Raw genomic sequence first — 16178 nt, forward strand, 5'->3', positions numbered from 1 at the left:
GTGGCCTCAGAACCAACTCAACACTTACATTTGTGGCCTCAGAACTAACTCAACACTTAAACCCTTTGTGGCCTCAGAACTAACTCAACACTTAAACCCTTTGTTGCCTCAGAACCAACTCAACACTTACATTTGTGGCCTCAGAACCAACTCAACGCTTACATTTGTGTCCTCAGAACTAACTCAACTCTTAAACCCTTTGTGGCCTCAGAACTAACTCAACACTTAAACCCTTTGCTGCCTCAGAACCAACTCAACACTTACATCTGTGGCCTCAGAACCAACTCAACACTTACATTTGTTGCCTCAGAACCAACTCAACACTTACATCTGTGGCCTCAGAACCAACTCAACACTTACATCTGTGGCCTCAGAACCAACTCAACACTTACATCTGTGGCCTCAGAACCAACTCAACACTTCCATTTGTGGCCTCAGAACCAACTCAACAATTACACCCTTTGTGGTCGCAGAACCAACTCAACACTTACGCCCTTTGTTGTTAACAAGTCTCATTTTTTTAATCTTTGTGACTTGATCAACTGATATAGAGGTCGTAACGACCTTGGCTGACCAGTAGTGAGAGGGACAGAGTGGTACACACTCCCCATCTCATGGCCTACCAGGTTTAGGGATTTTAATGGCCATATTTACCTCCAAAGATGTCATGCCACCATCAAATTAAAAACAAACAGGCGAACATTTTAAACATGTGACGTTCCACACTGTAGCTAGTACATTAATAATCACACCAGTTCAATCCAAATAGATTTAGTTTAATGCTAAATTAAATGACTTTGAACACAGGTGTAAACACTGCAGGTAGGTTCACTTGTTTTGAGTTAAACATTTAAAATGAATAGCATATACATCTGTAATCAGGAGAATTATGATAATATAACACAAAGACCTCAATAAATTAAAATTAACTTGTGATATACATGTAGCAATGGTTTTATATAATTATACCTGTCAGGTAATCATTACATTCATGTATTAATTACTCTAGGGACACAAAGCAAAATAATATAGCTGCATCTTTATGTTTTGAGATGATGGCAAGATTATTTTTTTATTCAAGTTGTAACTGATTTAACAAGAGGCCACTTATCTTGTTTTTTTTCTAAATGTAACGCTCCATTGTGAACTACTCTTTTTCAAATTACAAACAATATATAAAACAGATTTGTTTTCAATAATAATAAAAAAAAATTTATCAAAGACGAAACAAATAACTGCCTCCCGCAGTTTTAGTTAAAATATGTCATTTATCTTTCGCCAGAATTGCTTACCACAAGGAAAAGAACAAAAGTAGAAAGTCCCTCAGTATACATTAATATGAGTTGGAGAAATCTGATCAGGGTGGTACACTCACCCTCTCACATGTGACTGAACAATAAGAGTCAACTGGAAATTAATATACATAAAAATCAAATACCGTAACGACCTTAACACCAGAACTGTGTCGATCAGAGAGTTCAGCAGAGACTAGGATCGCAAACCTAGCTCATCGAGTTATGTCTGAACCCTCACCGATTCCACCGTAAACCAGGAATGTTTAGTTGGCAGTCTGCGAGTGTTCGGAGACACTTTGAGAAGGGAACCATACATAGAGGGAAGAATGGGTTAAACTTTAGGGTTCATCACTCTGCCTCTCCCGCGTGGTCGAAATACAGGAAGGCTTGATGTCAATGTTTCAATGGCCTAGCACTTAAAGGTCAGGCCAGACACTTAGTACATGATATCAGTTGGGTACGGTGTCAAAAATGGTGTTAAATAAACCACAGCCACTGGTAATCCTACGGCCCGATTATTTCTGTGTGTTAACAATCTGCAGTTGTCAGCTACCTAAACATTTATCTATCAAAAACATATTCATAATTGGTTTGTTTGGTTCAATTGAGTGTTTGATTTGTGTTTTAAAAGTCCTTGTCGAAAATTTGTTTCAAAACGTTTTGGCATAGATAGTACACTTAATGTTGATATCATCAAATTATATTTGTACTTTCCTTTATATCATAAAAAGGATGATATTTGCCGATTTTATAACCACTATTCATCACCAATGAATTATTCATTTAATTTTGATATTGTTACAAGCTTGAATTAATTGGTTAAGCTTTTTAGATTTCTACATTAAAAACATCCCCTATAGATTTATATCGATTTGGACACTATTTACAGTCAAACCAATATGTTGAATTTCTATTTAATCAACAACATGCATTAACAAATAGACCAATTTGTTAGTGATTCCAGCAAACAGGATCAGCATGCAGTAGAGAATGGTAGCCATGGTGTAGTAGGAAAACACAGCGAGAACAAACTTCCTCATGCTCTGTGTTTTTATGTACAACATGTAGCTCTTCATGCTCAGTGTTTTTATGTACAACATGTAGCTCTTCATGCTCGTTGTTTTTATGTACAATATGTAGCTCTTCATGCTCGTTGTTTTTATGTACAATATGTAGCTCTTCATGCTCGTTGTTTTTATGTACAATATGTAGCTCTTCATGCTCGTTGTTTTTATGTACAATATGTAGCTCTTCATGCTCGTTGTTTTTATGTACAATATGTAGCTCTTCATGCTCGTTGTTTTTATGTACAATATGTAGCTCTTCATGCTCGTTGTTTTTATGTACAATATGTAGCTCTTCATGCTCGTTGTTTTTATGTACAACATGTAGCTCTTCATGCTCGGTGTTTTTATGTACAACATGTAGCTCTTCATGCTCGGTGGTTTTGTGTACAACATGTAGTTCTTCATGCTCGGTGGTTTTGTGTACAACATGTAGCTCTTCATGCTCAGTGTTTTTATGTACAATATGTAGCTCTTCATGCTCGGTGTTTTTGTGTACAACATGTAGCTCTTCATGCTCGGTGGTTTTGTGTACAATATGTAGCGCTTCATGCTCGGTGGTTTTGTGTACAATATGTAGCTCTTCATGCTCGATGTTTTTATGTACAATATGAAGCGCTTCATGCTCGATGTTTTTATGTACAATATGTAGCTCTTCATGCTCGGTGTTTTTATGTACATTATGGAGCTCTTCATGCTCGGTGTTAAGCTATTTTAATGGTACTGATTGTGTTTTGGTTGATTAAATAATCTGAAAATAAACCCACAAATCAAACCTGAATGCAAAACTTGTAACACAAAATAACAACTTTTGGTCATTTCCAATGTTTAAACCAATGACAAATGATCATAGTGGCGAACTTTTTACTTGGTATTTCTGTATTGTTGAAATCACTTCTTGTACAGTAAGCTAATACAATGAATGAAGTTCAACATGTGGCTATCAGGCCATGGCATACAATAAAAGTGTTTGTTTTAACCACTTTACAGTTTTATGTAGAGTATGTGATGCATCAGTGTAAGACATCTAGAGTCCTTAACTATAGAGTGATGCATCTTCTTAAGATAACTAGAGTCCTTAACTATATATTGATGCATCAGCTTAAGATAACTAGAGTCCTTAACTATAGAATGATGCATCAGCTTAAGATAACTAGAGTCCTTAACTATAGATTGATGCATCATCTTAAGACATCTAGAGTCCTTAATTAACTATAGATTGATGTAATAGCTTTAAGATAACTAGAGTCCTTAACTAGCTCTAGCCTTTAGATAAAATTTAAGAGAGGGAATCCACACCTTCAATGAGAGTCTAAAAAAAAAGGTATATGTGTAGGGCATCATTGTAAGAGGACTGACCAAACCTGGGCAGCTTACCCGTGGGTGCCCTCCTTGTAAGGAGAATGGCTAAACTCAAACATGTAAGCAGGACATCCTCCTTGTAAGGGAAAATGGCTAAACCAGAACATGTGAGCAGGGTCCCCTCGTTGTACGGGAAAATGGATAAACCCAAACATGTGGGCAGGGCACCCTCCTTGTAAGGGAAAATGGCTAAACCATAACATGGGAGCAGGGCACCCTCCTTGTAAGGGAAAATGGCTAAACCAGATCATGTGTGCAGGACACCCTCCTTGTAAGGGAAAATGGCTAAACCAGATCATGTGTGCAGGACACCCTCCTTGTAAGGGAAAATGGCTAAACCAGATCATGTGTGCAGGACACCCTCCTTGTAAGGGAAAATGGCTAAACCAGATCATGTGTGCAGGACACCCTCCTTGTAAGGGAAAATGGCTAAACCAGAACATTTGAGCAGGCCACCCTCCTTGTAAGGGAAAATGGCTAAACCAGAACATATGAGCAGGGCACCCTCCTTGTAAGGGAAAATGACTAAACCAGATCATGTGTGCAGAGCACCCTCCTTGTAAGGGAAAATGGCTAAACTCAAACATGTGAGCAGGACACCCTCCTTGTAAGGGAAAATGGCTAAACCAGATCATGTGTGCAGGACACCCTCCTTGTAAGGGAAAATGGCTAAACCCTAACATGTGAGCAGGGCACCCTCCTTGTAAGGGAAAATGACTAAACCAGATCATGTGTGCAGGGCACCCTCCTTGTAAGGGAAAATGGCTAAACTCAAACATGTGAGCAGGACACCCTCCTTGTAAGGGAAAATGGCTAAACCAGAACATGTGAGCAGGGCAGCCTCCTTGAAAGGGAAAATGGCTAAACCAGAACATATGAGCAGGGCACCCTCCTTGTAAGGGAAAATGACTAAACCCAAACATGTGAGCAGGGCACCCTCCTTGTAAGGGAAAATGACTAAACCCAAACATGTGAGCAGGGCACCCTCCTTGTAAGGAAATGGACAAAACCTAGATATGTCCAAAGGGCACCCTCATTGTAAGGAATTAACAGACAAAACCTCTTGACATGTCTTCAGGGGGGCATAGACATAGATGCACACTGGATGCACTCGGCACTCCTATGATATTTTAATTCAATGATCTTTGAGGTTCGAAAGGGTACACATATTCTTAAAAGCAATTAAAAGTTATTGAACTATTTCATGAGAATCTTTACAAAGTGGGACTTAAAAACAGTACGCTATTGTGTTAACCCAGATATCTATATAATATAAAGGAATCTAACTTACTCAATTAATCAGATTGATATTTAAACAAATTTATACTATGTAATTACCCCTTTTTACCCTCTTTAATTATCTCACAATCAATTGGTCTAGCTTTTGACATAATTAGATTGAGTGTAATGTACCCCCTTAGACCTACCCAGACCTTGATGATCCTGCTCTTTGAAGCAGACATATATCCAGTCCTATGCTCACTGTATTACTTACCTCATAATGTACATATCCTTGATTAATAGATAACTTATTTCTCATTTAACATGTACTGATTCAACTCCTTCTTTATGACAGGATCATAAAGTTACAGGTGTATACATAGCAGTAAATGAAATATTATATCAGGAATTTTAAAATTCTACAAGAAGCTGATCACTGAACTACCAATAATAGTTACCTGGCAGACACAAACCACCCTAACTCTAGGTCTGTAAAACAATGGTACAATACACTTGTATATGTCTCACCTGTAACACACCTGTAACACACACCTGTGTACCAAGCAATATAGGTTAGATGTACAAGTATATTTTACAGGTGAGGTATAGAGATGAGATACCCTTTATGTAGTTCCTGGGATGAACACCTGTAGTCCTACCTGATCAGAATAGCTTACTTATATATATATATATGTGGGTAATCAATCTATCTGATTTTCTAACCAAAGATATGGTGGATAAAAAAATCAATATAGGCATTTGCTTTCTTGAGTTATACCAGTAGCCAGTGTTGGACTACAGACAGTCGAATAGATATATACAGACAGTTTAACAGATCCCTATAGATGCAGACAGCCACTATATACAGACAGTCACCAGATACAGACAGCCACTATATACAGACAGTCACCAGATACAGACAGCCACTATATACAGACAGGCCACCAGATACAGACAGCCACTATATACAGACAGTCACCAGATACAGACAGCCACTATATACAGACAGTCACCAGATACAGACAGCCACTAGATACAGACAGCCACTAGATACTGATAGGTCACTAGATAGGCCAGACAGCCACTATATACAGACAGCCACCAGATACAGACAGCCACTAGATACAGACAGGCCACCAGATACAGACAGCCACTAGATACAGCCATTAGATACAGACAGCTATTATATACAGACAGGCCACCAGATACAAACAGCCACTAGATACAGCCATTAGATACAGACAGGCCACCAGATAAACCCAGGCCACCAGATACAGATAGCCACTAGATACAGCCAGATATTATATACAGACAGCCACCAGATACAGACAGACACTAGATACAGCCATTATAGATACAGACAGCCACTAGGTACAGCCATTAGATACAGCCAGCTATTATATACAGACAGCCACCAGATGCAGACAGCTACTAGATATTGATAGGCCAGACAGCTACTATATACAGACAGGCCACCAGGTACAGACCGGCCACCAGATACAGACAGGCCATCAGATACAGACAGCCACTGGATACAGCCATTAGATGCAGACAGCTATTATATACAGACAGGCCACTAGATACAGACAGCCATTAGATACAGACAGCCACTAGATACTGATAGGCCACTAGATAGGCCAGACAGCTACTATCAACAGACAGGCCACTAGGTAACAGACAGCTACTAGATACTGATAGGCCAGACAGCTACTATATACAGACAGGCCACTAGGTGACAGACAGCCACTAGACACAGTTATTAGATACAGACACAGACACTAGATACAGACAGACCACAAGATATAGACAGGCCACTAGGTACAGCCGTTAGATACAGACAGCCACTAGATACAGCCATTAGATACAGACAGCCACTAGACACAGCTAATAGATATAGACAGCTACTATATACAAACAGGCCACCAGATACAGACAGCCACTAGATACTGATAGGTCAGACAGCTACTATACACAGACAGGCCACTAGGTAACAGACAGCCACTAGACACAGTTATTAGATACAGACACAGCCCCTAGATACAGACAGACCACAAAATATAGACAGGCCACAAGATATAGACAGGCCACTAGGTACAGCCATTAGATACAGACAGCCACTAGACACAGCTATTAGATATAGACAGCTACTATATACAAACAGGCGACCAGATATAGACACAGCCACTAGACACAGCCATTAGATACAGACAGCCACTAGACACAGCTATTAGATATAGACAGCTACTATATACAAACAGGCGACCAGATATAGACACAGCCACTAGACACAGCCATTAGATACAGACAGCCACTAGATACAGCCATTAGATACAGACAGCCACTAGGTACAGCCATTAGATACAGACAGCCACTAGATACAGACAGACACTAGATACAGACAGACACTAGATACAGACATTAGTGACAGGCAGCCACTAGATACAGACATTAGTGACAGGCAGCCACTAGATACAGACATTAGTGACAGACAGCCACTAGATACAGCCATTAGATACAGACAGCCACTAGATACAGCCATTAGATACAGACAGCCACTAGGTACAGCCATTAGATACAGACACAGCCACTAGATACAGTCATTAGATACAGACAGCCACTAGATACAGCCACTAGATACAGCCACCAGATACAGACAGCTACTATATACAAACAGGCCACCAGATACAGACAGCCACTATACACAGCTATTAGATACAGACACAGCCACTAGACACAGCCATTAGATACAGACAGACCACCAGATATACCTCTAATATTATCTCTACTATATTCACAGAGATCCAATATCCTTTAATTTGCAATCACTTCTGGTCACCAGCCATGTTGATTGACCAAGACTTTTTGTTATGCAAGGAGAAGTCATTTTGCTGTTGATGTTTTGTAAATTTGCTCCAAACATGATTTCCACAGAAACAATATTTTCTTCGTAAATGGAAGGACATGAAACATTACCCTGCTCAATCAAATAAATTACCTAATAGAAATAACAATCATTGTTTCCTCTGAACTTAAGTACATATATATTGAATTTGCACTTTTTTCTATTATAGAGACATAATGTTATGGTAATTCAGGTGCCAGAGTTCAATAACTAGAACTGTTTAATAGAAGGGTTCATAAAACTGCAGTCTGACGGAAACTAAGTCATACACAAATTGATGTTAGTATCACCATATCTTTTTAATTTGTTTAAGTGTTGGCTGTAAAATAAGTAAAACGTAATATCCAGGCCTTAAAATGAGAACAGTTAAGTCTGCATAGTAAACATACCTGGCCTGATTAGTTCTGTAATATTACCATCAAATTTCTTTTCTAGGGCAATAAAGCATATCACCTGTAAGAGTCGCCCAACACTGGATATAAACTATAAAGAATCCTAAATTAAAATGTTCTCACTTAGTGGATGTTTATCAAATGAATTATGCTTCATTAAAGTGACTCATCATTCATGGTTAAAATCTATTATTGGATGAGGAGAGAGGTTGACCAAACAACATCACAAATTTTTAAACTTAAATAAAATGGTAAATTAATTTACTAATCTGATAAAGCGAGGACAAACAACTGATAAATCAGGTACTGTAGAAAGGGAATTGATCAGGAACACAAGAAACCTGGTAATAGTTATTGGGAACTGATCAGGAACACAAGAAACCTGGTCATAGATATTGGGAACTGATCAGGAATACAAGAAACCTGGTATTCGTTATTGGGAACTGATCTGGAATACAAGAAACCTGGTAAAAGATATTGGGGATTGATCTGGAATACAAGAAACCTGGTATTAGAAATTGGGAACTGATCAGGAACTCAAGAAACCTGGTAATAGATATTGGGGATTGATCTGGAACACAAGAAACCTGGTACTAGATATTGGGGATTGATTTGGAACACAAGAAATCTGGTACTAGATATTAGGGATTGATCTGGAACACAAGAAACCTGGTAATAGATATTGGGGATTGATCTGGAACACAAGAAACCTGGTAATAGATATTGGGAACTGATCTGGAACACAAGAAACCTGGTAATAGATATTGGGAACTGATCAGGAATACAAGAAACCTGGTAATAGTTATTGGTAACTGATCTGGAATACAAGAAACCTGGTAATAGATATTGGGGATTGATTTGGAACACAAGAAACCTGGTATTAGATATTGGGGATTGATCTGGAACACAAGAAACCTGGTAATAGATATTGGGAACTGATCTGGAATACAAGAAACCTGGCAATAGATATTGGGGATTGATCTGGAATACAAGAAACCTGGTAATAGATATTGGGAACTGATCAGGAATACAAGAAACCTGGTAATTGATATTGGGAACTGATCTGGAACACAAGAAACCTGGTAATTGATATTGGGAACTGATCTGGAACACAAGAAACCTGGTAATAGATATTGGGGATTGATTTGGAACACAAGAAATCTGGTACTAGATATTGGGGATTGATCTGGAACACAAGAAACCTGGTAATAGATATTGGGGATTGATTTGGAACACAAGAAACCTGGTATTAGATATTGGGGATTGATCTGGAACACAAGAAATCTGGTACTAGATATTGGGGATTGATCTGGAACACAAGAAATCTGGTACTAGATATTGGGGATTGATCTGGAACACAAGAAATCTGGTACTAGATATTGGGGATTGATCTGGAACACAAGAAACCTGGTACTAGATATTGGGGATTGATCTGGAACACAAGAAATCTGGTACTAGATATTGGGGATTGATCTGGAACACAAGAAACCTGGTAATAGATATTGGGAACTGATCAGGAATACAAGAAACCTGGTAATAGTTATTGGGAACTGATCTGGAATACAAGAAACCTGGTAATAGATATTGGGGATTGATCTGGAATACAAGAAACCTGGTAATAGATATTGGGAACTGATCAGGAATACAAGAAATCTGGTACTGGAGACAAGAGATATATCATTTATAAAAAATTCTGCTGACATTTTACATGTTATCAAACATCCAGTATTCCTGTTGACCTTTTTGACTTGAACTTTGTACTTTAAAAAATGCAGTTTGATCATTAATAACCCAATGTTTGTGTATCTAAGTCATCATACCCTGAATAAAACACTGAAAGGAAGAAAACAGTTTTAACAATATCACAGAATAATGAAATACAAAACAACGGTTATAACAGATAGAAAATCAATGTGTTCCTTTTTCTCCTTGGAGATTTCAAAAGGTAACGGAATGGTTTGTCAATATTCATGTTGCCTTCACTAGCATCCAATGACGTATTTTACACTGCAAATGAAAAACAAATCACCAACTGCTTGACTAAAGCTGTCAGGTCAATGTTAGCATAGATCTAAATACAGCAACTGGGATGGCGCCCACATCAAGGTGTGCATCTGATTAAGTCAGACAATTCCTAACAGTCTAGTCCTTTATGAAGTAATATAAAAAAGGCAATAAAGTCACAAATTCTCTCATAGGATCACAAGCTTCGATATTTCTCATTTGACTGATAATAAAACTAATCTAAACAACAAAACCAATATTGTGGTTTTAATATCTCTAACTTCAGATTTCTAATGGTCTTATATTAGGGAAAACTAAAAAGGCCCTTAGATTAATTTGACAGAGGAATTTAAACTCTTTAACTGCAAACTGTTTGTCAGTGTTCAAAACTCTCAGCTAGGAAATGAAGATCTTGTACATGCCATCTTTAAATATCTCCTAAATCTTAAAATACTCTTCAAAATCATACTGAATTAAAAATCATAGTTCTTGTTGAAACTTGAATATTTATGATAACAAATTGTACGTCATTGCCTCTACAACTGAGACAAAATCAATAGTAAGCTTGTAATGAATGGAGTAATAAATGGATCTCATTTACAATGTTATAGAGACAGGAGAGAATACAGGTGGGGAGGGTAGGCCCAACAGTACAACAACACCTAAACTGTAAACCTCGGCCGATGGACCGGCGTTCTTACGTCATGCTCTATAATTCAAATGACCATGATACAGGTGGGATTTAAATATTTAAGCAGAAAAATGCTCAATAGAGACAGGAAGCAGAATTTAATTCCATACATTCAAAATCTAATTCTTGAGTTGTCAGATAGAAGAAGTTAAATGAGATTATAATACACATTTGTAAAATTCCACAGGAAGTCAGCATGCTTGTGTAAATATTGGAACACAGCTCCAGGTGAGAGAGAGGTAAATCACAATCCTACCTAGATAAGGTTGTTGAGGAGTAACACAGCTAGCTCAGGTACAACCTCGTTACTCAGGTACAGGTACAACCTCACAACCCAGGTACAGGTACAACCTCGTTACTCCGGTACAGGTAAAACCTCACAACCCAGGTACAGGTATAATCTCGTTACTCAGGTTCAGGTACAACCTCGTAGCTCAGGTACAGGTATAATCTCGTAGCTCAGATACAGGTATAACCTCACAACCTAGGTACAGGTACAACCTTGTTACTCAGGTACAGGTATAACCTCACAACCAAGGTACGGGTACAACCTCACAACCCAGGTATAGGTATAACCTCGTTACTCAGGTACATGTATAACCTCACAACCCAGGTATTGGTACAACCTCGTTACTCAGGTACATGTATATAACCTCCCAACCCAGATACAGGCACAACCTTGTTACTCAGGTACAGGTACAACCTTGTTACTTAAGTACAGGTACAACCTTATCACCCATGTACAAGTACAACTTCACAACTATTTTACAGGCACAACTAAGTTACTGAGGTACAGGTACAACCTCGTTACTGAGGTTTAGGTACAACCTCGTTACTCAGGTACAGGTACCTTAGGTACAGGTACAACCTCGTACAACCTCATCACTCACGTACATGAACAACCTCACACCTAAGTTACAGGCACAACTAAGTTACTGAGGTACAGGTACAACCTCGTTACTTAGGTACAGGTACAACCTCGTTACTCAGGTACAGGTACAACCTTGTTACTTAAGGACAGGTACAACCTTATCACCCATGTACAAGTACAACCTCACAACTAAGTTACATGCACAACTAAGTTACTGAGGTACAGGTACAACCTCGTTACTTAGGTACAGGTACAACCTCGTTACTCAGGTACACTCTTCAAAACTTATGTATAAGTACACAGAAGCTCTCTAATGTAATGTCATGTGCATCTTCCTGTCACCAAGTTTGCTAATATAAAGTATTGGGTACAGTACTGTCACTCCAAATCACTGAAGTAATGTCTAGTGAATCTCCAAGTCACAAAATTCACTAGTGTTGTTATAGTTCACTAATTCAATTTCCAGTGAATCTCCCAGTTGCAGAGTTGACAAATTTAATACCCAGTGAACCATGAACAAAGATTACCATTTAATGTCTAGTAAAGTACAAAGTTTACTATTGCAATATACTGTATATCTAGTAAATGTTCTGATCACAGAATTTATTATGTATTATATTGTATCTGCAGGTCTAATGTCCCGTACTGGAATGTATAGACATCTGTCTCATTAACCTAACAATACAGCATTAGAGTATCATCAGGAACCCAGTGTAAAGCAGAATCCAGTATAATTGACACCTCAACTGTTTATTTAAAAAGTTTATAAACTGAAATCTGTATAATTCAGAATTCTGTATAATTCAGGAATATGTATACTTCAAACATCCTTATACTTCAAAAATCTATATAATTCAAAAATTTGTATAAAACTATAGTTAAACTTATATTATTATCTAAGTCCTGACTGAAATAATTGATTCAACCACTATCTAACCTGATAAGCTTTGAGTTCATTTGTGTGACTTTCTTAATCTTAGGGAACATTAAAGATTGTAACTGTTGGTAAGGTTTGTGCCAATCAGAAGTTTACAGAATTTATATGTTAGAAATGACCTCATTTCGTGTCTATCAAAGAGATAAGATAGAGAGGTAATTTCATGATGAAATACCCCACTCAATTACCGTCCCAAACAACAGTGTTCATAGCTCAGTTTACATCCAAATACAAACAGACTATACAAGGAAACATAAAACAACCTGTCTATATCCTAGAGGTCAATCAACAACTCAAACTTACCTGGGTAGTAATGGGAGATGGACGTCCTCTTCTTAGGGAAGTAGTAGGGCGAAAAGAAATGGTGATGATGATGATGAGACAGGGGCAGATGTCTATGATGGTAGGCCCCTGTCCAGACGGGCTGCTGTACCAGGCAATCCATGGTCCAGGTGTGTGAAGATGGCGAAAAGGTAAATATAACAGTCGTTACAGGTGAGGTGAAGTATCTTGGGTCCGGCCAGCGATTATTATAAGGACAAATGCATGGCCACCGTCATGAAGTCTGGGTGTGTGTTTCTACTCTTGTTGAGAGCTCGTCAATACTAACCAATCTACCTGTCTACCTCACCTTACCTACCTGGGGAAATCCAATAATACCTAGCGGTCACGTGATCACCTAAAGTCTCTGGCAGGCACAGCTCCTATTTACCTACCGTTATTGGGTATTTGAATAGACACTGGTGCGTTTAGTGGTCGGGACAATACACAGTCTGTTCTCTCTACAAGCGTCACCAATCAACCATTACCTGGTTGTTTTGGCACCCAGTCAAAATTAACCAATATTTAAAATAGACGACTAGTGTAATACATATCCGCATGATTGAACACTGTAAGTCTAAATGATATTAATTGTTAAGCTGGTGAAATTTATGACAGCTCTTCTTTCATTATACCAGTTCTTATCAGGTTTGTGTTTCTAAAGAAGATGAAAGATTTGGTGATTAAATTCAAAAGAGATAGGGATAGCACTACCTCATTATGTGTACCTAATAGGTAACAAAAGTGTAATCCTTTCACCTGATAGGACCAACAAGGTTACAACTTCAATGGACAAACACCTGTAATACTGTACACTGGACAAACACCTGTTATATCATACAGTGGTCAAACACCTGTAATACTGTACACTGGGTAAACATCTGTAATACTGTACACTGGACAAACACCGGTAATACTATCAACCGGACAAACACCTGTAATACTGTACACTGGACAAACACCTGTAATACTGTACACTGGACAAACACCTGTAATATCAAACACTGAACAAACACCTGTAATACTGTACACTGGACAAACACCTGTAATATCATACAATGGACAAACACCTGTAATATCATACAATGGACAAACACCTGTATTATCATACACTGGACAAACACCTGTATTATCATACAATGGACAAACACCTGTAATATCATACACTGGACAAACACCTGTAATATCATTCACTGGACACCTGTAATATCATACACTGGACAAACATGTGTAATATCATACTCAGGGCAAACATGTGTAATATCATATAATGGACAAACACCTGTTATACTGTACACTGGACAAACAACACTACTACTGTATACTGGATAGACACATGTGCAGTGTACACTGGACAAACCCCTGTTACATCATACATTGGACAAACACCTGTAATACTGTTAACTGGGCAAACACCTGTTATATCATACACTGGACAAACACCTGTACTATCATACACTGGCCAAAGACCTGTTATATCATACACTACACAAACACCTTTAATATCATACACAGGACAAACACCTGTAATATCAAACACTGAACAAACACCTGTAATACTGTACACTGGACAAACACCTGTATTATCATACAATGGACAAACACCTGTAATTTCATACAGTGGACAAACACCTGTAATACTGTAAACTTGACAAACACCTGTAAGTTCATACACTGGACAAACACCTGTAACATCATACACTAGACAAACACCTGTAATATCATACACTGGACAAAACACCTGTAATATCATACACTGGACAAACACCTGTAATACTGTACACTGGACAAACACCTGTAATACCATCAACTGGACAAACACCTGTAATATCATACACTGGACAAACACCTGTAATATCATACACTGGACAAACTCCTGTGATACTGTACACTGGACAAACACCTGTAATACCATCAACTGGACAAACACCTGTAATACTATACACTGGACAAACAGCTGAAATATCATACACTGAACTAAAACCAATAATACTGTCTACTGGACAAAAACCTGTAATATCATACACTGGACAAACTCCTGTAATATCATACAGTGGACAAACACCTGTAATACTGTACACTGGACAAAGACCTGTAATACTGCAACCTGGACAAACACCTGTAATACTATACACGGGACAAACACCTGTAATACTGTACACTGGACAAACACCTGTAATACTATACACTGGGCAAACACCTGTAATACTATACTGGACAAACACCTGTAATACTGTACACTGGACAAACACCTGTAATACTATACACTGGACAAGCACCTGTAATACTGTACACTATACAAACACCTGTAATATAATACACTGGACAAACATCTGTAATATCCTACACTAGACAAACACCTGTAATATCATTCACTGGCCAAGCACCTGTAATACTGTAGGAGAAATAAACCTTGTTTAGTTATGATGAAATTTTACTTCATCTCCTGAAATATTCATAAAAAAATTCCGTGAAATTTGGGGGCATGGTTTCTACAACATTGAATCATGTTGGGCCAAGGATACTCTATATCAAATTAGATTAAGATAAAGCAATAGGATAAAGTAGGTAAAGATCATTTTCATTTGCAAACTTTGTTGGGCTCCTTCTAAGGAAACAACTTGTTAAAAAGCATGACTTCATGCCTGTCACTTCTTCAAAAGAAGCTGTTTGCACTTTTTGCTATATTTGACCCCTGTGACCTTGAAAGTAGGTTGAGGTAATTTTCAATAGCCAACTTTGTCGGGCTTCATCTGTGACAGTTACAAGCCAAATATTATAATTCTATGCCTTTAGATTATTCAGAAGAAGTAATTTGAAGTGTTTGACATATTTGGCCCCTTTGACCTTGGTAAGTTGTGGTATTTTTCATTCGCAAACATTGTCGGGCTCAATCCAAAGAAGACATCAGCCAAATAATATGATTCTATGCATTTCAATTATTCAGAAGANAACTGTACACTGGTCAAACATCTGTTATATCATACACAAGACAAACACCTGTAATACTGCACACTGGACAAACATCTGTAATATTGTACACTGGACAAACACCTGTTATATCATACACAAGACAAATACCTGTAAAACTGTACACTCGTCAAACATCTGTTATATC

The 16178-nt window shown here is 38.1% G+C and overlaps 1 protein-coding gene across 1 annotated transcript in view; it reads right to left on the minus strand.

Annotated features, from left to right (window-relative positions):
* Nucleotides 1-13408, minus strand: part of LOC110466516 (DNA-directed RNA polymerase II subunit RPB1-like) — a 39187-nt gene extending 25779 nt beyond the window's left edge. The window contains exon 1 of the mRNA XM_021523050.1: nucleotides 13043-13408. Coding sequence (XP_021378725.1) covers nucleotides 13043-13184 — 142 coding nt within the window. The 5' untranslated portion in view covers nucleotides 13185-13408. The remainder of the gene's footprint in view (nucleotides 1-13042) is intronic.
* Nucleotides 13409-16178: the final 2770 nt, after the last annotated feature.

The sequence above is a fragment of the Mizuhopecten yessoensis genome, unplaced genomic scaffold (genome assembly GCF_002113885.1).
Source record: "Mizuhopecten yessoensis strain PY_sf001 unplaced genomic scaffold, ASM211388v2 scaffold11135, whole genome shotgun sequence".
Taxonomy (NCBI): domain Eukaryota; kingdom Metazoa; phylum Mollusca; class Bivalvia; order Pectinida; family Pectinidae; genus Mizuhopecten; species Mizuhopecten yessoensis.